This window comes from Pristiophorus japonicus, chromosome 6 (genome assembly GCF_044704955.1).
Source record: "Pristiophorus japonicus isolate sPriJap1 chromosome 6, sPriJap1.hap1, whole genome shotgun sequence".
Lineage (NCBI taxonomy): Eukaryota > Metazoa > Chordata > Chondrichthyes > Pristiophoridae > Pristiophorus > Pristiophorus japonicus.
Window position 1 is genome coordinate 144,635,388 of NC_091982.1, and position 23,795 is coordinate 144,659,182.

General features: G+C 45.5%; 1 protein-coding gene across 4 annotated transcripts in view; it reads left to right on the forward strand.

Moving 5' to 3' along the window:
* LOC139265810 (histone deacetylase complex subunit SAP130-like) overlaps window positions 1-23,795 on the forward strand; it is a 77,790-nt gene that overhangs the window by 26,925 nt on the left and 27,070 nt on the right. For all 4 annotated transcript variants that reach the window (XM_070883257.1, XM_070883256.1, XM_070883259.1 and 1 more), the window contains 9 exons: window positions 302-417; window positions 2,859-2,983; window positions 4,456-4,606; window positions 7,430-7,520; window positions 13,371-13,475; window positions 14,534-14,675; window positions 15,591-15,721; window positions 19,860-20,168; window positions 22,753-22,924. In XM_070883257.1, the coding sequence (XP_070739358.1) occupies window positions 302-417; window positions 2,859-2,983; window positions 4,456-4,606; window positions 7,430-7,520; window positions 13,371-13,475; window positions 14,534-14,675; window positions 15,591-15,721; window positions 19,860-20,168; window positions 22,753-22,924 (1,342 nt within the window). The remainder of the gene's footprint in view (window positions 1-301; window positions 418-2,858; window positions 2,984-4,455; window positions 4,607-7,429; window positions 7,521-13,370; window positions 13,476-14,533; window positions 14,676-15,590; window positions 15,722-19,859; window positions 20,169-22,752; window positions 22,925-23,795) is intronic.

Sequence of the window (23,795 nt, forward strand, 5' to 3'; positions counted from 1 at the left end):
CCCACTTCACACTGGTATCCAGCTAAATTGGAAAGAAAATAAAGATGGACGGTAAAGATCACACTGCATTATTCAAAGAGAAGCAGCGATATCTCCTAGTGCCCCGATCCACCTGCATTCCTCAACCAACACAATTCAGATTAGCTGGTCATTCATTTAGTCTGTTTATGTGACTTTTCTGTGTGAAAATGACTCAGTGCAGTCAATGTACTTCAAAGAATTCATTGCAGGTGAGGCACTTTTTGATGCTTATGAGACTGATCAGGTGCAACTTTTTGAAATGAAATAATATCCTCCACAGGTGCAGCAGTAGCAGCAGCAATATCAAGTTCCAAAGTAACTACAGTCCTGCGTCCTGCTCCAGCACCATTACCAACAGCAGGGAATCCTCAGACTGCTGTGCACCTACCGATACAGGTAACCACTTAAATTGAAATAATGAGCTCCTGTTATTCCAACACTTTTATCATGAGGGAGCTGCAGTGATATTGTGAGCTGGCAGATTGAGTCTCATCTTCCTATTACATTTTTAAAGACATGGCCGCTTCCTGTGATGTTGGATGTTGAGTCTGGGATAAGGCACGATTCTTTACAACTCATTGTCAACAAGACTGAAGTCATCTTGATGCACGCATGCACCTGGGCACCCTTAACCTCCCGGTTGATCAATCCTGCGCTGAGTTTTCTACCATACACCAGGCTCATAGTCAGGAATGTCTTTTTGCACCTCACTCAAATGGAAACCTACAGCGCAGAAGGTGACCATTTCGGCCCATCGTGTCCGCACTGGCTGACAAAGGGCCACATGGCCCTCAGTCAGCAGCCCTGAAGGTTACATATAAACCTATGAACAATGGCGGAAAGGTAAAGAGCACCCAGCCCAACCAGTCTGCCCCACACAACTGCGATACCCCTTGTACCGAAACATTCTACACTCTTTCCCCCACCCCAACCGGAGCCATGTGATCTCCTGGGAGAGGCATAAACCAGATAAAAACCCAGCCCAATTGGGGGGAGAAAAAAATCTGGGAAAATTCCTCTCCGACCCACCCAGGCAATCGAAACTAGTCCAGGAGATCACCCTGGCCGTATTCTATTCCCTGCAGTACTTAACATTATATCTGTGCCAGCCAACAAGAGGTTATCCAGTCTAACCCCACTTACCAGCTCTAGGTCCGTAACCCTGCAGGTTACGGCACATCAAGTGCCCATCAAAGCACCTTTTAAATGTGGTGAAGGTTTCTGCATCCACCATCCTTCCAGACAGTGCGTTCCAGACCTCCACAACCCTCTGCGTGAAGAAGCCTCCCCTCAAATCCCCTCTGAACCTTCCACCAACCACCTTAAAACTATGTCCCCTCGCAATTGACCCCTCCACCAAGGGATATAGGCCCCTGCTATCCACTATATCCAGGCCCGTCAAAATTTTTTACACCTCCAATGAGGTCTCCTCTCAGCCTTCTCTGTTCCAATGAGAATAACCCAGCCTATCCAATCTGTCCTCATAGCTAAGATTCTCCATTCCAGGCAGCATCCTAGTAAATCTCCTCTGCACCCTCTCCAGTGCAGTCACGTCCTTCCAATAATACGGCGACCAGAACTGCACGCAGTACTCCAGCTGTGGCCTAACCAGAATATTATACAATTTAAGCATAAACTCCCCACTCCTGTAATCAGTGTCTTGGCCAATAAAGGCAAACATTCCGTATGCCTTTTTAACCACTTTATCCACCTGGTCTGCTACTTTCAGGGATCTGTGGACAAGCCCGTGTGGTGGCTGATGTGCAACGGTCACCACACGTTAAAAAAATCCACGCACAGGCATCTTCCACCCCCTCAATTGGAGTTCAGGACTGGAACATCGGGTCCTTCATTGAACCATCTGTGAACTCTTGTGGAAGCAAGTCATCCTCGTTCGAGGGACTGCCTTTTAAAAAAAAAAAAAAAAATACCCTTTCCTTATTAGCCCTCCCAAAGCCCTCACACTTTTCTGAATTAAATTACACTGCTGCAACCCTTATCCACATCTTCATCAGCTCGAGGGTAGCTTCCTGCAGTGTCTTCCTTGCTGGCTTCATTGGCTTCCCTAACTCCACGCTACACAGTCTTTAACACATCCACACCTATATCCTCTTGTGTAACGTTCCACACGACCCTCTAACACTGCCCATGCCAAGCTTCACTGGCTTCCTGTGGCCCATGAATTGAGTTGAAGAAACGTTAATTTTTTTTGTCTAAGATTCCCCACCACCCCACTCTCGCCAAGAAAATATCTGCCCATTGTCTTGCACCACCTTATCTCTTCACTCCTTTCCCACCTGTAGGTTCCAGTTTCCAATCTGCCTGATGCACAAATCCATCAACCTCTCCTGAGATGACTTTTCACCCTGGGTTGGATGTTTTACTGGAGCCATCATTAAGGAGTGTTTGACAGCAGGGGGACTAGTGAATACGTCTGCTATTCTGTAGATTGGACAGCAGCTATTAAGGCATTCATCGCCTGAGTGGCTCCTGTCTCTCAAACCGAAGGAAGACTTGTGTACAATAGAGTTATGATCTGGAATGCACTGCCTGAAAGGGCAATGGACGCCGATTCAATAGTAACTTTCAAAAGAGAATTGGATATATACTTGAAAAGGAAACAAATTGCTGAGCTATGGGGATAGAGCAGGGGAGTGGGACTAATTGGATTGCTTTTTCAAAGAGCTGGCATAGACACGATGGGCCAAATGGCCTCCTTCTGTTCTTTAGGATTAAATACTGACCCTACTTATGACAAGCTTGTACAGTTTGAGATGTTGTGACATTGCTTCAGTATTTAAATGTGTTGAGATTGAATCTTGCTTTTTGTTTGGCAGTCTCGCCCTCCTTCGACTACTTCTACAGCAATCCCTCCAGCAGTGGTAGCAACGGTATCTGCAACACGAGCCCAGTCTCCTGTCATTACAACAGCAGCAGCTCATGGGACAGATGTAGCACATAGGTAATTAAAAAAAAAAGACCCAAGAAGGGATTTCTTGTATAACAGCTCTACTAATGGCACTTCCTGAATGGCTGAGTACTACTTACTGATGCTGTGTATGTATTTAAACATTTGTATGGCGAAGTTTCCTTAATATAAAGAAAGAACTTTGGTTTATTGAGTGCCTTTTATATATTCAGGGTGTCTTAGTGCTTCACGGCCAATGAATTGCCTTTGTACTGTGCAGTAATTGGTGTGTTAGTGATTATATTGGAATACTGTATTTCAGCTTGTTTGAAATGTCATATCTTTCTTCTACAGGACTGTGACTGTTGACGCTGGAGTCTGTCCAAAGTTTTGACAGCCCCACAAGAGAAATGAGTCTGAGAACACATGGGATTCTCAGACTCATTCCTTCTCTGGTTGTGGTAACTTGATTAGTGTTGTCATACACTGCTCTGCTAAGTTTTTGGAAACTGCTGATCTGACCTGTAACCAGTTCTGTGTATTTATAATGCTGAATATTGTAACGAGATTCTGAAGAATGTACAGTATCTGTTAGAGTAAAGCCCCAAATTGTAGCATTCTTTTATGGATTTGGTGCAGCAGTGTTCTTGTAGTCTTTCAAGGGTTGTAGAAATGTACAACCCTCTCCTGCCTTCAGTGATTCTGAATGGGTAGATGTGCAGACATAGACTACAGCTGTATTGATCTGAGGATCTAACTGCCACCAGGCATGTATAATTGGGCACTGAATTTAATACATCATACCAGACAGGTAACCTTTACTGCAGTACTTGGCCATTGTGCAAAACAAAATTACAGTTGTATAAACCTCTGGTTAGACCTTATTTAGAGTACTGCGTTTAGTTCTTGGCACTGCACCTCAGTTAGATAGGATATATTGACCTTGAAGGGGCTGCTGCACAGATTCATCAGAATGATACCAGAGTTAAAAGGGTTAAATTAAGAGTACAGATTGCTAGAGTAAGGTTGTATTCCCTTGAGTATAGGAGATTACGGGATGATCTAATTGAAGTGTTTAAAATGCTTAAAGAATTTTTAGGGTAGATAGAGAGAAACTATTCCCTCTGGTGGGGAGTCCAGAACAAGGAGGCATAACCTTAAAATTAGAGCTAGGCCGTACAGGGGTGATGTTAGTAATCACTTCTTCACACAAAGGGTAGTGGAAATCTGGAACTTACTCCCCTAAAAAGCTTTTGAGGCTGGGAACCAATTGAAAATTTCAAAACTGAGATTGATAGATTTTTGTTAGGCAAGGGTTACAGAACCAAGATGGGTAGATAGAGTTAAGGTACAAATCAATCATGATCTGTGAGTGGTGGAACAGGCTCGAGGGGCTAAATGGCCTACTCCTGTTCCTATGTTCCAAACATCATTATCTGTCAGTAAATATTCAGAATCGGTGTAGAATTTTGTGCATGGTATTCTCTTGACTGATTTGTCATTTTCCTCCCTCCCCTCCCATGTAGTAGAACAGCACTGACCATCCAACCTCACCCATCCGCTGCTACAATTAGCATCCAACGCACTCAGCAGCCCAGGGATACAACAGCTCGAATCACATTGCCTTCCCACCCTGCGGTGGCCACCCAGAAACCACAGCTCCACCCCATAACACAGGTAAAAACTCCCACCTCCTTCCCCTCAAAATGGGTTTGCTGCATAAGGAGGTCCCTTGCAGTCAGATTCTGGTGAATTTATAATGGGGAACAAAGAAATGGCAGACCAGTTGAACAAATACTTTGGTTCTGTCTTCACGAAGGAAGACACAAATAACCTTCCGGAAATACTAGGGGACCGAGAGTCTAGTGAGAAGGAGGAACTGAAGGATATCCTTATTAAGAGGGAAATTGATGGGATTGAAGGCCGATAAATCCCTGGGGCCTAATAGTCTGCATCCCAGAGTACTTAAGGAAGTGGCCCTAGAAATAGTGGATGCATTGGTGATCATTTTCCAACAGCCGATCGACTCGGGATCAGTTCCTATGGACTGGAGGGTAGCTAATGTAACACCACTTTTTAAAAAAGGAGGGAGAGAGAAAGCGGGTAATCATAGACCGGTTAGCCTGACATCAGTAGTGGGGAAAATGTTGGAATCAATTGTTAAAGATGAAATAGCAGTGCATTTGGAAAGCAGTGACCAGATCAGTCCAAGTCAGCATGGATTTATGAAAGGGAAATCATGCTTGACAAATCTTCTGGAATTTTTTGAGGATGTAACTAGTAGAGTGGACAAGGGAGAACCAGTGGATGTGGTGCATTTGGACTTTCAAAGGGCTTTTGACAAGGTCCCACACAAGAATTTGGTGTGCAAAATTAAGGCACATGGTATTGGGGGTAATGTACTGACGTGGACAGAGAACTGGTTGGCAGACAGGAAGCAGAGAGTCTGGATAAACGGGTCCTTTTCAGAATGGCAGGCAGTGACTAGTGGAGTGCCGCAGGGCTCAGTGCTGGGACCCCAGCTCTTTACAATATACATTAATGAAGGAATTGAGTGTAATATCTCCAAGTTTGCAGATGACACTAAACTGGGTGGCGGCGTGAGCTGTGAGGAGGACGCTAAGAGGCTGCAGGGTGACTTGGACAGGTTAGGTGAGTGGGCAAATGCATGGCAGATGCAGTATAATGTGGATAAATGTGAGGTTATCCACTTTGAGGGCAAAAACACAAAGGCAGAATATTATCTGAATGGCAGCAGATTAGGAAAAGGGGAGGTGCAACAAGACCTGGGTGTCATGGTACATCAGTCGTTGAAAGTTGGCATGCAGGTACAGCAGGCGGTGGAGAAGGCAAATGGTATGTTGGCCTTCGTAGCTAGGGGTTTTGAGTATAAGAGCAGGGAGGTCTTACTGCAGTTGTACAGGGCCTTGGTGAGGCCTCACCTGGAATATTGTGTTCAGTTTTGGTCTCCTAATCTGAGGAAGGACGTTCTTGCTATTGAGGGAGTGCAGAAAAGGTTCACCAGACTGATTCCCGGGATGGCAGGACTGTCATATGAGGAGAGACTGGATCGACTGGGCCTTTATTCACTGGATTTTAGAAGGATGAGAGGGGACCTCATAGAAACATATAAAATTCTGACGGGACTGGACAGCATATTCCCGACGTTGGGGAAGTCCGGAACCAGGGGACACAGTCTAAGGATAAGGGGTAAGCCATTTAGGACTGAGATGAGGAGAAACTTCTTCACTCAGAGTTGTTAACCTGTGGAATTCCCTACCGCAGAGAGTTGTTGACGCCAGTTCGTTGGATATATTCAAGAGGGAGTTGGATATGGCCCTTACGGCTAAAGGGATCAAGGGGTCTGGAGAGAAAGCAGGAAAGGGGTACTGAGGTGAATGATCAGCCATGATCTTATTGAATGGTGGTGCAGGCTTGAAGGGCCGAATGGCCTACTCCTGCGCCTATTTTCTATGTTACCAGGGATAATAACAGTCCTGCACATCCTGCCCTCCACCGCCCCCCCCCCCCCATCCTTCCGCTTGAAACTCTTCCACTTTGATCCAGCTTGGATAAATTCCTCCAGAAATGAAATATTTCTGTAACATGAGAAATTACTACTTTAGAGTCAGTCCTTGTGTAATTTACCGAGAGGTCTTGAAGGTCAGCTGACTTTGATGTCTTGTCCTTGACCAGTTTGGTCACTTAAGTAACTTTAAGCTGTTTTGTGACTCAGTACTATAAATATTTTACATTTGTTTCAGAAACTGAAGACTTTGACATTAAAGTAGAGACAAGAAAGACGTGTAATTCAGTATGCATAAACTGTTGTGCTACATTTTTCTTCCATACCACTTTCGGGAAGCAATTCCCCAATGTGTTTCCAAATGGAAAAATTTGCAGGGCTATGGCAAAAGAGCAAGGAGTGGGAGTAATTGGATAGATCTTTGAAGGAACCGGCACAGGCACGATGGGCCAAATGGCCTCCTGTGCTGTATGAATCCATGAATGCTGGCTGTAGTTCTCAAGTATAAGAGCTTCCCTGTGCTTATTTATAGGACAGTTTTTGCAGCACTGCAGTCATTTTTAACTTCTTATTGGAGACTCTTCAACCAGCATTGATTGCTTTTTGTTTGGTATGGAAGGTTTATACAGATCAGCCATCTTGCAAAATAATTTTGCTGTTCAGAGCAGATGTGCTTCAGCCACACCTGTCTGGCAGTGGCCAATAAACAATGCCACCACATCTGCACTATCTTGTTGCCACTACTGGCAGAGCTGCAACTGTTGGCAATTGTCAGGTGTTCACATACTGACTCCCTGCAAATGCAAGATCCGATTGAGCTGGCGGAATCTTTGTTTTGTACCTTGTTATATTTAGTGTTTATCTCAAGATGGCTCCCTTCCTGTTACCAGTCAGCCCGTGGAAATGTAGCAATTGAAACCAGAGCTGTAACATTGTCAGCCTCCGATACCAACAAGCGAGTTCTCTTTCAACAGAAAGCAATGTTCAGTACCGGGACACCAGTCGCTGCTGCTACTGTGGCACCCATACTCTCCACAAATTCGATCCCCTCTACTACGGGTCAGGGTGAGTACCTGGTTTCTAACAGAAATGCTGATACTGTAATCTGGAGATTTTCGACTCGGAGACAGATGGCAGTTGACCGCTCTTCAAATGAAAGTACCCTAGATAAGATGTGAGGCAGGAGTGTTACGTACTGAATCTTAATGACAATCATGTTGACGGCTTTGTGTGTCTTTAAAAAATCATATACTGAGACATTTAATATAGTTGCTGCCTTTCAAATAAAATCCACGATCCAAAATTTCTGTTCTTTATAGGCCCAAAAGGAAAGCACACTTTAAAAAGTAGCCTTCTTGGGGCGAGTTGAGTAAACACTAAGGACTAGAACTTCCACTTTTTTTGCATGCTTAACGCCCATTTAACGCCCATTTTACCGCTGAAATTACGTATAATGCCCATATAGCGCCCATTTTGGCACAAAATGGAAACTGACGGGCATTTTTAGAAAACTTATCGCCGAGCGTTACTTTCCCCATGTGCTTGACGCCGGGAAAAAATATTACTGCCCGCCCACTTTTTGGGAGCGAAATCAATGCCCATAATATTGCCCAGCGTTACTTTCTGCACGGAATTAACGCCGAGATTCAATAATATCGCCCGCCCACTTTTTTTTTGTCATAAAGAGCATATTTACTGAAACTAGCGGCCATGAGATCGCCCAGCGTCAATTTCACCACCTCGCACACATATCACCGACAATATCGCTCGCCCAGAAAAAGTGGAACTAACCAGAACTAATCAGTGTTTTGGGCGCCAGGTCCTAGATCACATGTCGCATCCTTTAAAAGGCTGCTGTGCTTCAACCTCGGCGGAGTTCGGAGGCAGGTCGTTGGAGTTGATGTGAACATCTCTAAAAGCATCTTGACCATACAGTGACCGATTGGAATTGAATCGGTGTCCTCGTCGGAATATTCCTTGTTTGTGACCAATTGGTGGAAAACAGAGAGCTACTGCAATGGGGCCTGTCCTTTCTCACCCTCTCTTGACCAATTACATGCAGCAGACTCGAGATCGCCAAAGGTATGCTCCACTGCATTATGTGCCCAATGTAAGATGTGACAGACTGATGAGGAGGACCAGACATTACACCCCCTGCAAGTACAAGGAGAAACATTCTTACCTTGACTTGCCCGACACCACCTGCCTTCGGAGACTGCGCTTCCACAAAGAGGTTATCACTGAGGTATGCCAGCTGATAAGGGCAGATCTGCAGCCTGCCAGCACCATCAGTCATGTACTGTCCATCGAGGTCAAAGTCACTGCGGCATTGTCGTTCTACGCCTCGGATTCTTTTCGGGCCACAGTTGGAGACATTTGCTGATTTTCTCAGCATGCTATTAGACAGGTGACGTAGGAGGGACTTGATCAGCTTCCCTATGACCAGGGAGGCACAGAGTGAGAGGGCTCTAGGATTCTCCAGAATTGCAAACTTCCCCAAGGTGCAGGGAGCAATACGCACATCGTGATGTGGGCACCTTTTCCGGATGCAGAGGTTTTCAGGAACTGCAAGGGATTCCACTCCCTGAATGTCCAACTGGTTGTCGACCACCAGCAAATTACACTGGCAGTGAATGCTCAATTTCCGGGCAGCAACTGTGATGCTCACATCCTGCGTGAGTGCATTGTATCTGACTTGTTTAACAATCAGCCACAGCGTCAATGCTGGATGCTTGGTGACACAGGATATGGCCTCGCCACCTGGCTGATGACCCCCCCCCCCCCCCCGGTGTGACAACCACACAGAAGCCGAGAGGTGATACAACGAGAGCCACAGAGCCACTCGCAATATCGTGGAGAAAACCATTGGAATGCTGAAGCAGCCCTTTAGATGCCTGGACCACTCAGGAGGCGAGCTCCAATACCACCCTGAGCAGGTAGCTCAATTCGTGGTGGTGTGCTCCATGCTGCACAACTTGGCAGTGAGGAGGGGACAAGAATTGCCTGATCAGTCCACCTCATCAGAGAGAGGAAGAGGAGGATGAGGAGGCGGACGCCGATATCGGCCCAGATAATCAAGCTGACGCTGAACCCATGTCCCCGCCCCCCTGTAGACCACATGAAGGGGCCTGTGGTGGCATGATAGCTGCAAGAGCCTTATGTCACGAGCTCATCAATGATCGCTTTGCCTGAAAGAACGTTGGTGTTATTTACAAGGCTGACACACTGCTGGGTGTGCAGGTCATACATCAATGGTGGGCATCACCTTGGTGACAGAGTTTAAGTTGATTGAAGTTAAGTGTAATAATCCCCTTTGATAAGGAATCACTGGCGTGTAATGGTGCAGCTATGTGAGCCAATGCGCTACAAGGTTTTGTTAAATAAAAAAAACATTTAAACCGAACATTAGTCTGAAATCATCAGTATTTCTGTACAAACCAACCCTTCCTTTCCCTTCCCCCTCCTGACTCCAAGCCGCCTGGCCGAGGAGCTCCTTAGGCGATGCTTCATTGGGGGGTGGGGTGGGGCGCGGGGGCGGTGGTGATGGTCGAAACACTGCTTGGACGGATACGGGAGAGATCGGTCCTGAGGTGGGAACATGCTCTGAGCCAGAAGCAAGATGTTGCTGCTGGCTCTCGTGTGGTTGGCAATGGGGGTGTGGCACCTTGGGGTGCAGTGCCGCGCTCCGGGACCACTGGGAGCCTTCTGCCACCAGTGTTCCTGGCTACCATCTCCAGGGCCTCCTCCATCCCTTCCGTTATATCTTATTTCTTGGACAAAAACTCGGTACCAACTATGTTCTTGGTGCTTAGTAGGCTTTTTGCTACTGGTGAATCTCCCTTGCCTCCCACAACAGCCAGACAAGCACACACCACAGCCACACACGTTTTCAGTGCCACTGAGCTCCCTCTCTCTCTGTTTCCTCTTCTGCGCATGTCATGATGACTCTTGACCTCCTGAATCGCAGGAATCGAGCGTTGCCATGCCGTTGCTAAGGACGGCCACGCTTTACGGCAAAAAGGCAGCGAGATTAAACGCTACCGCCCATTTCATATCGCTCGCGGTAACACCCATTTTCAAAAATGGAGACTAGGTGCTTTGAGAATGGGCGAGAAGCCGGAGATCTGAAAACCCATTTTTATCGCACACGCCGGAAATAACGCCCATTTTTGGGCGATAAGCACAAAAGTGGAGGTTCTAGCCCCATAGGTTACAGCTACGTGCTAATACCTTCATTAGTACTTCTTTGTGGAAATTTGGGGGGGATAGAGTTTCCTCGGCCTCAATTCTACTGAAGTCTTCGTTTGAATTGAAGGTGGTAGATACTTTCTAACACTACTTCATGACAACAGTTTGCAAAAATAACTTCTGTGACTCATAGCAAAATAATTCCATGGCTCGGTTAATGTTACCCACCACGTCTCGGTTAGTGGTATCAGTTAAGAGTACCCATCACTCTTGAGAATTTTCTAATTAACTTGTTTGCTTCTGACGTCACTAAGTGGCAAGGAAGTGCTGACTAAATCATTGTTGGGCAGAGTAGAAATGTAATGTCATCATTGGACAAATTGACTGGAACATGATTGGGTCGGATTGGGGCCTGGCTAGTGAGGATGTAGGTTGATGGGGCTTCAAACAGAATGTCTGGTTCCAGTATAATGTTTCGGGTCGATGATCCTTCGTCAGAACTGGAGAGTGTTCGAAAAGAACAGATTCTTAACCAGCACTGAAAGGGAGAGGGGAAGAAAGAACAATGGCAGTTGGTCATAATCCCACCATTCACACCCTATCTCGCCTAATGTTTTTCTAACATTTTTTAATTACTGTTTGAATTTGGCCCATTATCCCTTTTGTGTCTCTAATCTCTCCTGCCTTCCACCCTATCACAGACCTTCCCTTTTATTCTGTCTTCCCCTCCCCATTTCAGTGTTTGATAAGAATCCGGTTCTTTGCGAACACTCTCCAGTTCTGATGAAGGGTCATCGACCCGAAGCGTTAACTCTGCTTCCTCTCCACAGATGCTGCCTGACCTGCTGAGATTTCCAGAATTCTCTGTTTTTATTCCAAATTCCAGCATCTGCAGTATTTTGCTTTTGTCCAGTATAATGGTCATTACTTCAAGGCTTTATAGATTGTTTACAACGGTATGAGTGTTACGCCATTGATTTGCAGCTGATCCGTTTCTGATTTCAGCCAGCTCATTTTGGGTAAAGGAGGAAATTGAGGTCATTATGACTAGTTGCCAGCAGTGAGATTCAGATGCAGCCTTGTCAGGGCTGAACCCTTAACCTTCTGAAGCTGAATATTAAACTGTTGTACAAGTCCTGGTGGCTCAGGTTCTTGCTTGCACTCCTTGTGCATATTTAAACCACTTGGGGAAATATAGAGCAGTTTCATAATTATGGGTGGTGAGGCTGTTGTTTTAATTTGTGGATCAGAGATTATACTCTTCCTTATCTTGTGACACATAAGAACATAAGAATTAGGAGCAGCAGTAGGACATTCGACCCCTTGAGCCTGCTCCATCATTCTGTGAGATCATGGTTGCTGATTTACCTCAACTCCACTTTCCTGCTCTGTTCCCATATCCCTTGATTCCCTTAATATCCAAAAATCTGTCGACCTCTCTCTTGAATATACTCAAAGCCTGAGACTCCAAAGCCCTCTAGGATAGAGAATTCCAGCCGACACCTTATTCTGAGACTGTGACCCCCTGGTCTACACTCCCCAGCCAGAGGAAACATCCTCCCTGAATCTACCCTGTCAAGCTCTAAGAATTTTGTATGTTTCAATGAGATCACCTCTCATTCTTCTAAACTCTAGAGAATATAGACCAAGTCTACTTAATCTCTCCTCATCCTAGGAATCAGTCTGGTGAACCTTTGTTGCACTCCCTCAATGACAAGTATATCCTTCATTTGGTAAGGAGACCAAAACTGTACACAATACTCCAGGTGTGATCTCACCAGGGCCCTTTTTGCAGTAAGACGTCTTTACTCTTATACTCAAATCCTCTTGTAATAAAGGCCAACATACCATTTTGCTTTCTTAATTGCTTGCTGTACCTGCACGTTAACTTTCAGTGATTTGTGTACAAGGACACCCAGGTCCCTCTGAACACCACACTTCCCAATATCTCACCATTTAAAAAAAATACTCTGCTTTTCTATTTATACACAAGGCAGGAAGCACAAGAAGAACACTGATGAGCCTCAATCAAGACAGTAGATAGCAAAGACTAGCATTTTAATGAAGGATCCTACCTAAAATGTTAACCTTTTTTAAAAAAAAAAAAAAAAATTTGCATAGCAACTGACCTATTCATATCAAGCATTGTCTATTTCAATTTGATTTCCAGGACTCGCATTCTTTTGCTGCAGGTCTATTCTGGATAGTTTATCATTAACTCCTTTTTAAAAAATAGCTGGATAGGGCTGTGAAAGGGGAAAGGAGTGTACTAGCACTGGTCTTTTTCTAATCTTCGGACTGTTGTTTGTGAAACGCAGTTAATTGGCTCGAATAATGCTTGGCTGATATTCTGCAATGTGATTTGCTTAAATTACCTTTGCAATGAGGAAAGTATGAGTTTTCCAGTGTTGCAAAAGAATCAGCAAAGTAGGTAAAACATTACAAAAGGGAAACAATGATTGCAAGGAAATCAAAATGCTATCAATTAGTATTCTTTTAAACTGGCCTTTGTAATAGATATTTTTCTGTTTTTAAAAAAAAAAAGAAGGCTGGAAAGTTGGGAAAAGCTCAATTCTTTTCTCATTTGATGCCACGTTTCTGCCTCTCAAACTGAATCTGGTTTCTATTATCGCCTGAGAGTTAGTCTTATTTGGGGATAGATGTGATTGGTTGCCTGCCGGCTTTCCTGACATTTCCTCAATTCACAATCCCATTTTTCCTTTACAGGTGCTGTTTCCCATGCTCAAGCGACGAGCAGTACAATTGTTAACATGACAATGGCTTCTCACACACCACATGCTCCTGTAGTCACCACTTCTACTATTCCTGTCGGTGAGTGAAAGCAAAAGCCACGACTCCAAAAATTGAAATGGAAGGGTCTGCACTACAGCAAAGCCTGACCTCCCATTGAAAAGGATCTGGATTCAAATTCAAGCCTAGATTTCCATTCAGAGATCGCAACCATTCATGTGCAAACTTTGGGTTCCCGTCCAGGCTGCTGAGTGCCTTGTGGTGGCAGAGCTCTATCTCCAGAGAGGGAGTAATGTTCTGAAGGAGACTCATAAAATCCTTCTTAGCATTTAGTGTAAATTGTATCAATCAATCAATCAATCAATCAATCAATCATAGGCAGTCTCTTGGAATTGAGGAAGACTTGCTTCCACTCTTAAAATGAGTCCTTAGGTGACTGAACAGTCCAATACGAAAACCACAGTCCCTGTCACAGGTAGGACAGATAGTCGTTGAGGGAAAGGGTGAGTGGGACAGGTTTGCCGCACGCTCTTTCCTCTGCCTGTGCTTGGTTTCTGCATGCTCTTGGTGATGAGACTTGAGGTGCTCAGCGCCCTCCTGGATGCACTTCCTCCACTTAGGACGGTCTTTGGCCAGGGACTCCCAGGTATCAGTGGGGATGTTGCACTTTTTCAGGGAGGCTTTGAGGGTGTCCCACATTTTATCAGCTCCGCTGGGCGGGCCTCATCGTTCGCATGCCAGACACGAGACTCCCAAAGCAAGCGCTCTTCTCGGATCTCCTTCACGGCAAACGAACCAAAGGTGGGCAGAGGAAAATTGTATTAACGGCTTCCCTAGAATGATCTTGCTATATAGGTGGGTCTGTGAGCCTACAAGGAGACAAAGTGCAATTGCATGGAAAAATTAACTGCTTCACCTACCAGTACGGAAGTATGTTGCACTGAAAATCAGAGGAATCCCTTTAAGATATTTTGAGCAGGAACCCGTTGCTCTGGACCAAGGGTTTGTTTTATAGGCAGAAGTGCTCTTGTTCATCCATCATAACTTTAGAAGAGCCACAGAAACCCTGGGAAAACAGTGCAAGCGGAAGGGAATACAATTTCCACCACTAATGCACGCTATTTTGTATTGTGTTACAGCAAAAGTTGTTCCTCAACCAATGACCCACACTTCCCCACGGATCCAGCCTGACTATACAACAGAAAGGGGGAACCTGATCTCTATACCCGGTCATAGGGCATCACCTAACCCCGTTACTATGGAAACGCGAACAGAGAACAGGTAAGTTGCCAGAAGGAATAATGGCCTCCAGTATTTGAGTGGCTAGGTTAGCAGCACTAATGAAGATTTAGCGGATGAATGTCCAGCCTTTGCATTGCATTTGACTCTTATCAATTTATTTTCCTCTTGCTTTCCTTCTCTCCCCGCGGGTGCTAACTTGTTCAAGTGCATAGCTGTCCATGAGATTGAGTAGATTGGACCTATACTCTCTGGAGTTTAGATGAATGAGTGATGGTTTCATTGACACATAAAATTCTGAAGGGGATTGACCGTGTAGATGCTGAAGGTCGTTTCCCCTGGCTGGAGATTCAAGAACCAGGGAACATAGTCTCAGGATAAGAGGTCGGCCATTAAGACCGAGATGAGGAGGAATTTCTTTGAGAGTTGTGACTCTTTGGAATTATCTACCCAAAGGGCTGTGAATGCTGAGCCGTTGAGTATATTCAAGACTGAGATAAATAGGTTTTTGGACTCATGGGGAATTAAGGGATATGGGGATCGGGCAGGAAATTGGAGTTGAGGTAGACGATCAGCCATGATCTTGCTGAATGGTGGAGTGGGCTCGAGAGGCCGTGTGGCCTACTCCTGTTCCTAATTGTTTTGTTCTTGCCCGAGTGGCCCTTGCTTTCAGTACGAAGGGGGAAAATCCACCATGGTTTGCACCCTGATCACTGTTTAGTGACCCTGATGGAAGATATGCTTGGGTGGATATGAGAATAGGATTGCTGTGACATGCCCCCACCCCCCACTTTGACCAAATAACACAACAACACTTGTTATCTCGGCTTGCACATTAAATTGGCCACATGTAGAAGTTCAAAAGTTCAAAGGTGTAGTTTGAGTTGTGAAATCTGTGTAGAGTTGCTACAAATTGAGATTAATTCAATGTTTTAATCCCTTTTCCCCTCCATTCAGACAAGTACCTGTGCAGTTCCAGTATTACCTGCCAGCTTACCCCCCGTCAGCTGCCATCCCTGGCTACTCAACACTGGCGCACACCTTTACCCCAATAACCAGCACAGTGTCCACTATACGGCAATACCCAGGTATGGATATACGGAATTAATTCACTTGCTATTTTTACAGCAGCAGCTAGGATAGGAACATGTGCAGAATAAAGAGCTGTCAGAGGAGTTGAGTGTTAGGTGGTCCCTCGTATCGAGGATGACTTGCTTCCACACCAAAAAGGGATGAGTTCACAGGTGTTTCGATGAGGACCTGATATTCCAGGTCGCGCACTACATATTGAAGGGTGGAAGATGCCTGTGCGTGGATTTTTTTAACATGTGGTGACCGTTGCACACCAGCCACCACACGGGCTTGGTCCAGTGGCAAGGATTAACCAAGACGACTGGAGACCAGCTCTACTGCACAGACCTAGTGCGCACACATATCACAGGCCCATGCTGGCCCTGGGCTCTCGCCTCTTCTGGGCCCTGAACTCTCGCCTCTTCTGGGCCCTGATCACTTTGCTTGTGGGCGTTGAGTAAGGAGATGTTGAGAGTTGAATGGCTTGGCTATTGACCGGATAAACTCTGAGAAATTGGGAGGGCCTGCCATCAGATTTTATCTCTATTTTGTAAGCAGCTTCCTCAGAGATGTGGTTTCCCCTCATAAATGAACATGCTGGGAGCTGCACTGTATTGAGGTCAAGACGACAAACATACCCACTTAAAAACATGGCAACGGTTTACTAGATTTAAACATTTACAAAGTGTTTCAGTTGAGAAGCAGGCTTATTTTTGAAAGTCTCCGTGATAACTGATCACCTGGCCTGGTTTTCAGCACTAATGTATCACCATGGAAAGGTGTTTTAGAAATATACAATAATTAGTGTGATTATAATTGCACAATAATTAGGTTGTACATCTGACATGAACTGTTACGAGGGTCGTGTCTGTGGTATTGGCATAATTCTCATGTAATGAAACAGTCTTGTAATTTTCTTTTTCCATAATTGCATGGGGAAATTGCTTGACATATTTCATGGTTTTGTAGAAAAGTACAACTGTGATTCATATTGATGGATATTGCAAGTTGCAGCCTAGATAAGCTTGCTGCTATATCTGACTTTGAGACTTCAGTTAGTGACGAGATGTACTCTCCTTCAGGGATAATGTCGAGCCCTCATTGTTAATGAAAGTTCTGTTGCCCTAAGTTCGGTGTATATATTTTCAAAGTGTTTTTTTAAAGTGGGCTGGACCATATACTCATGCAATGTTCTTGCATCTCCAGTAAGTCCCATGAAACAACTTAAAACTTAATAAATTGAACTGTGCCAAAATTCATTGTGTACATTTAAATCAAAGCTTTAAAAAAAATTAGACTGTAAAATTGTTTTCAGGTTTGTTTTTATTTCATGTATGTATAACACCCATTACTGAAGTGCCGCTGTTAAACCTGATCATTTTTTGTTCTGCAGTGATATTTTTGGACTGATGCACATTGCTATCTGTTGCATCAGGTTTAAAATGCTTACCCCACATCCTCCCAGTTTTCTTCCAAATATCCATGGTGCCGACTGCTTCTGGAGGATAGCTCCATGGGTGCTGGCAACTCTCCAATACTTTGTGCAAGTGGCTGTTCAAGAATCTTGTCAGGCCGGTCATGCTTGTATCTTGTTCCCACTTGACAGCCAAACTTGTCTGTGACCCAGTTGGGGTCACTGGGTAGTGATCAAGAGAGGGTACCTTGCTTGTTTTATTTACACTTTTTTTTTTTTCTCCCCTCCCCACTTCTGCCCTGCAATCCTATCTTCATCCCTGAGCTTCGAGGCCGATTGCAGAACACTGAGTGGAGTGCTGTTAAAACGGAGACTTCCTGTTTCTATGACTTCGTGTTGCACTGGGCTGTGTCGTTACTTAAAAGCATCAGAAAGCTTTAGATTGTCAATTTTACATGGCTTTTGAATGTTTTTTTTAATACCTGTTTTAGATTGTGTCACACTGAAAATTTTAGTATGTAAACTATGTTTGATTGGCATATATTGAGTATAATCAAGACCGAAATCGATAGATTTTTGGATGCTAAGTGAATCGAGGAACGTGGTGATGGAGCTGGAAAGTGGAGTTGAGGTAAAAGTTCAGCCATGATCATATTGAGTGGCAGAGCAGGCTCGAATAATCGACTCCTGCTCCTACTTCCTGTGTTCTTGTATGTTAAATTTTATCGGAAGACATTGTAAATCTATTAACGTCATCAAAGTAACTATTTGAACACACCGTATAAGAGGAAACATTGGAAAAATGTGGTAATTAGCCCTGTATTTACCCAGGCAAGTAATGTGTCCTTGGGCAAACCGGGCAAAGCACACTTTTTATAATGAGTGGCAGCTGCTAATTCTCATTTATTTTCCTTTTCTGTTAATGTGAACTTGCTGAACCTGAATTAATACGGCAAAGATCTCTTTTAATCAAACCATTGGATCCCAAAGCACCAAACTGTTTCATGTGTTAAAACTCGTTATCTGAGAAGGATTGCGTGTGGGATCCAGTAAGCAACATTTTCCTGTTGAGCTTAGCAATAAGTGATCAGAATAATTGTAGCTTTTGAGTTGAAATTCTGGGATCCCAGAATTAGTTTTAAATTGCGTCATATTTAACCCTGAAATGAGCTTCCAGCCACATATCCGCGGCATAACTAAAACCGTCAATTTCCACCTCCGTAATATCGCCCGTCTCCGCCCCTGCCTCTGCTCATCTGCTGCTGAAGCCCTCATCCAGGTCTTTGTTACCTCCTAGACTTGACTATTCCAATGCACTCCTGGCTGGCCTCCCATATTCTACCCTACGTAAATTTGAGGTCATCCAAGACTCGGCAGCCCGTGTCCGAACTCGCACCAAGTCTCGATCACCCATCACCCCTGTGCTCGCTGGCCTACATTGGCTCCCGGTTAAGCAGTGCCTATATTTCAAAATTCTCGTCTTTGTTTACAAATTCCTTCATGGCCTCGCCCCTCCCTATCTCTGTAATCGATTTCAACCTCACAACCCCACAAGATGTCTGCACTCCTCAAATTCTGCCCTCTTGAGCATTCCTGATTATAACTGCTCAGCCATCGGTGGCCATGCCTTCAGCTGCCTGGGCCCTAAGCTCTGGAACTCCCTCCTTAAACCTCTCTACCTCTCTTGACACTCCTTAAAACCTACCTCTTTGACCAAGCTTTTGGTCACCTGGCGTAATTTCTTATGTGGCTCGGTGTCAAATTTATTTGTTTTGTCTTATAACACTGCTGTGAAGCGCCTTGGGATGTTTTACTATGTTTAAAGGCGCTATATAAATAAAAGTTTTTGTTGCAATCCAACAGTCATCCTTTATGTTGTTGGGCACACTGACAAAAATGATGTTGTATTTGTTCACATTTTTAAAGCTATCACTCACCACCTGGACTTGACTGGAACCATGGGCTTCAGTTGGTCATTCGCCCCTGGTACCAGTCACGGTCAACAAGCTGACTGCTATCTAAAGGTAAATGTCAGCGAGGAGCAGACACACCGTCAAACTAGTTCATGATTTTAAAATAACTTTTCCCGCAATCTCTAGCTGCCATTTTCTTTCCGCTGTAGTGTGTTTTGTACATTCTGCCTCTCTCTGCTTCTGACTACTTTCCTGCTTACTTGTGTTTATTCCCTTCATTTGGTTTTACAAATCCCGTTCAATATTTGGCAAGTGAGGTGGACATAAAAGGAGGGCTCCATTGTGCTAAGTGTTGATGAACCTACTGTTGCGTCTTTGGTTGCCTGTAATGGACAGGACGGGGGATGGGGGGGAAATAGGGGGAGGGGGAGTGGTGGGGGGCGGTGGCAAGATTTTGTCTGCATGTTATTTTGTAATAAAATCATAACTTATAAAGAAAGCGTCTTCTGATTTTGCTGCTTATGCGCACAAAGGAATTTTTTGTCTGATGTGTCCATGTTAGCCGCTAACGGCAAGTACTGAGCTTTTAAAAATTATTTAATATAACTATAGCTAATGTGTACTTGAAGGAGACTAATTTGCAGGATTATGGGGGGAGAAAGCTTGGGTGTGAGACTAAATTAGATAGCTCTTTCAAAGAGCAGCACAGGCACGATGGGCTGAATGGCCTCCATCTGTGATTCTATAACTAATCTTTTTAAAAACATTAACCTCTTGAATAGGAAATAAGTTGTTTCTTTTAAAATTGATGTCCAGTCTCCGTCTCAGTTTCAGCCCAAGCACCGAGCTCTGTGTCGGCAGCAGCGATCGCGGCTCAGGCGGGTGTGGGCGTGGCCTCCACTGTCCATCTGAACCCCATGCAGCTGATGACTGTGGACACCACACACGCACGTCACATTCAGGGGCTCCAGCCAGCGTCGATTGGTGCCCAGGGGCTACAGTCTACTTCAATTGGCCCCCAAGGACTTCAGTCGGCCCCACTTGGGGCACAGGGGATTCAGTCAACATCGATTGGCACCCAGGCTCTGCAGCCTGCTTCACTCGGCCCCCAACAGACCGCAGAGAACAAGCCGCCAGGTAAAGGGGAAGCTGGAGGGGGTAATTAATGGGCTTGGCCACATTCCCTGCACAGAGCGGGGAAACAACTAGTATCAAGCAGACATCCTGAATGTCTCAGACAATGGCCAGGGAAGGGGATGGAATCATTGACGAGGGCATGGAATTCATGGCGAGGTTGGGGGATATTTTGGGTTATCCAAAACTGGATGTCTGGCAAGCAGTCTGACACCGAGGCAGTGGAGGAATTGGGAGGTGCTGCTGAGGTAGAGCTGGGTATAGTCAGCGTACATGTGGAAACTGATGTGGCTAAGTCAGAAGGTTGTGGGTTCAAGTCCCACTCAAGAAACTTGAGCACAAAATCTAGACTGACACTCCAGTACAGTAGTAAGGAGGCGCTGCACTGTCTGAGGGTGCCGTCTTTCGGATGAGATGTTAAACTGATGCTCCGTCTGCCTTCTCGGGTGGATGTAAAAGACCCCATGATACTATTTCGAAGAAGAGTGGGGGAGTTCTCCCCAGTGTCCTGATCAATATTTATCTCTCAACCAACATAACAAAAACAGATTATCTGGTCATTATCACATTATGGGGTTTCTCTGTGAATATATTGGCTGCCACTTTTTCCACATTACAACAGTGACTATACTTTAAAGAATACTTCATTGGCTGTAAAGCGCTTTGGGACGTTGTGAAAGACAGTACAGAAATGCAAGTTGTCTTTGTGTCTTCGGAGGATGTTGCCGAGGGGCAGCAGGTGGACGAGTAGGGAACACACTGTGCACTCCAAAGCGGATCTTGATCTCGTTGATCAATTACACTGTGCACTGGTTCCAAACATCACAGAGGACATTTAAGAAAAAAAGAAAGACTTTCATTTATATAGCGCCTTTCATGACCACTGGACATCCCTTTACAGCCAATTAAGTACATTTTGAAGTGTAGTCGCTGTTGTAATGCTGCCTCAGATAAATTTACAAAATGGTGAGGGCTGGGGACAGGTCTGGGGATTGTCTTACCAATAACACAAACTGGGTAGTGGTAGATCTTTAACAATTTCTGGCTGGGACATGGTTGTGGAACAGCTTCAGGGCTCTTTAACATGAGAAACCCTTGGACTTCGCCCTTGCAGTTTGCCCCCTGGACCACTCCATTGTGCTACATCTTTGGAACTGCTCTTTCCTTTTCTTCCTTGCACCAAGTCACCCCTGTGCTCGCTGACCTACTTTGACTTCCGGTTAAGCAAAGCCTTGATTTCAAAATTCTCATCCTTGTTTACAAATCCCTCCATGGCCTCGCCCCTCCCTGTCTCTGTAGCCTCCTCCAGCCCCACAACCCCCCGAGATGTCTGCGCTCCTCTAATTCTGTCCTCTTGCGCATCCCTGATTATAATCGCTCAACCATTGGTGGCCGTGCCTTCAGCTGCCTGGGCCCCAAGCTCTGGAACTCCCTCCCTAAATCTCTCCACCTCTCTACCTCTCTTTTCTCCTTCAAGATGCTCCTTAACAGATACCTCTTTGACCAAGCTTTTGGTCACCTGTACTAATTTCTACTTATGCAGCTCGGTGTCAAACTTTTATCACATAATACTCCTGTAAAGCGCCTCGGGACGTTTCACTACGTTAAAGGTGCTATATAAATCAAGGTGACTATTTGTACTGCATGTTTTTCGACAGACATGTGTCTGTCGAGCCCCGCCCCCCCCAAGCCCATAGTGCACTTTCTTTGACAGACATGCGACAAGCTCCACCCCCTCACGGCCTTGAATCATTCCCTCCACGTGGTGCCGAGAAGTAGAACCTGACGCCCAAGACTCCGCCGAGGCCTCAACTCTTCCGCTGCTGACTCCCCGAGGACTTGCCCTCGCTAGGCCCCATCTGGCCCCCTCCCCCCCCCCCCCCCCCCCACCCGGACTCTCTTCCTCCTCCCCGTCCCCCGTGTCCCCCCCCCCCCCCCTCCCCCCCTCCGGGGCGGGCCTGGGGACGAGAGTGGCAGCAGGGGCCGAGAGGGAGGGAGAGAGAGATAGAGAGATAGAGAGACTTGGGGGGGGGGGGGGGGAGGAAAGAGAAAGAGAGGCGGGGAGAGAGAGAGAGGTGGGGGGGGGGGGGGAGAGGGAGAGAGGGGGGGGGGGGAGAGGGAGAGAGGTGGGGGGGGGGGGAGAAAGAGAGGCTGGGGGAGAGAGAGAGAGAGAGAGGCTGGGTGGGTGGGTAGGTAGAGAGAGAGAGAGAGTGGGAGAGACTGGGGTGGAGGGGGCGGAGAGACACTAGTGGGGGAGGGATCGGAGAAAGGGAACTCTGGAAAGACGGATCACGTTCTTCCAACCCTCTCGTTGGAGCGGATGATATCCAGAAGTCACAACACTGTCACTATTCACTTCATACCCAATAAACCTGTTAACAATCCATACACAATGCCTGCCCCATCTATGGTGGGGTGTAGAGGGGGAAGATGCACTTGCGCTGGGTTAGGGGCTTCGGATAGTGGGGGGATGTACTTTGGCTGGGGGAGGCATGCACTTGGAATCTACCCTAGCCGTATGTGTGCATGCACTTGTGTTGGATGCACAAGTCCATTTCATTTCTTACCTGTGCCTGTTTCTCAACAGTGGTGCTAACAGATGGAGCCACCATCGTAGCCAATCCCATCAGCACGTTCAGCGCAACGCCCGCTGTCACCACAGTGATCCAGACCCACACTCAGAGCAGCAGTACGACTGCTCCAACACAGGGCTCTTCGCCACGACCCAGCATTCTGCGCAAGAAGCCAGCCTCTGATGGGTAAGAGCGCAGAACTGCTGATTGACTGTACCTGGTCAGTTTGACGGAGCAAAGAGAAGGGAGAGGAATTGGGAATTAAATTTAGACAATAGCAAAATTCTTTCAGTTGCTGAGTTGGGAAGTGTAGTGAAACCTGACTAATGTGCATTGAGCAAGATCTTTCTGTAATCGTCAAATCAGTTTTTTGGAGATGGGGGGAGGGGGGGAATAATATGGAGGAGAAACAAATCTGAGAAACCACCCAATCAGTGCATAGAAACGTTTACAGGATTTCAGACAATATCTTGTGCTTGCTAGTCTTAATATAGCAACTGAACTGACATTCCCAATACTTGAAATCCTGTTCGGTCTGTGATAATTCCATCCATATGCTTTTTAATAATATAAATGTCACCTTATCACATCTCAAACATCTGAAAGCACTTCATGTGCAGTGACTTCTATAGCCATGACCAATAAATATAAGTTTTTGCTAGCCAAAACAAACTTAACTAAGTGCCATAGCTTGAGTTTTGTGCGGGTTGGTTGATGTAATTGTTTTTAAAAGATTTTTATCTGACTTGTTTGGCAGATCAGTTGTCCTGCAGCAACGCCAATGAATTTTGGTTTAGTGCATGTACACTTGATCTAGGTATGTTGGAGCCAATGATTTTGTTCAGGATTTTACACACCTGATCTGGTTGCTTGGAGCCTGAAGTTCTGCTGAAGACCTCTGATATTCAGAATGTTTGTGCAGCTGAACTTCAGCTGAAATACCACTAAATCGCAACTGCACTTCTAATCTCTGGGTTATTATCTGGGCCCCTAACATACATTATATTGCCTGAAATAAATGGGCTGTGATTTTGTTCACTGACGTATTTTAACTTTT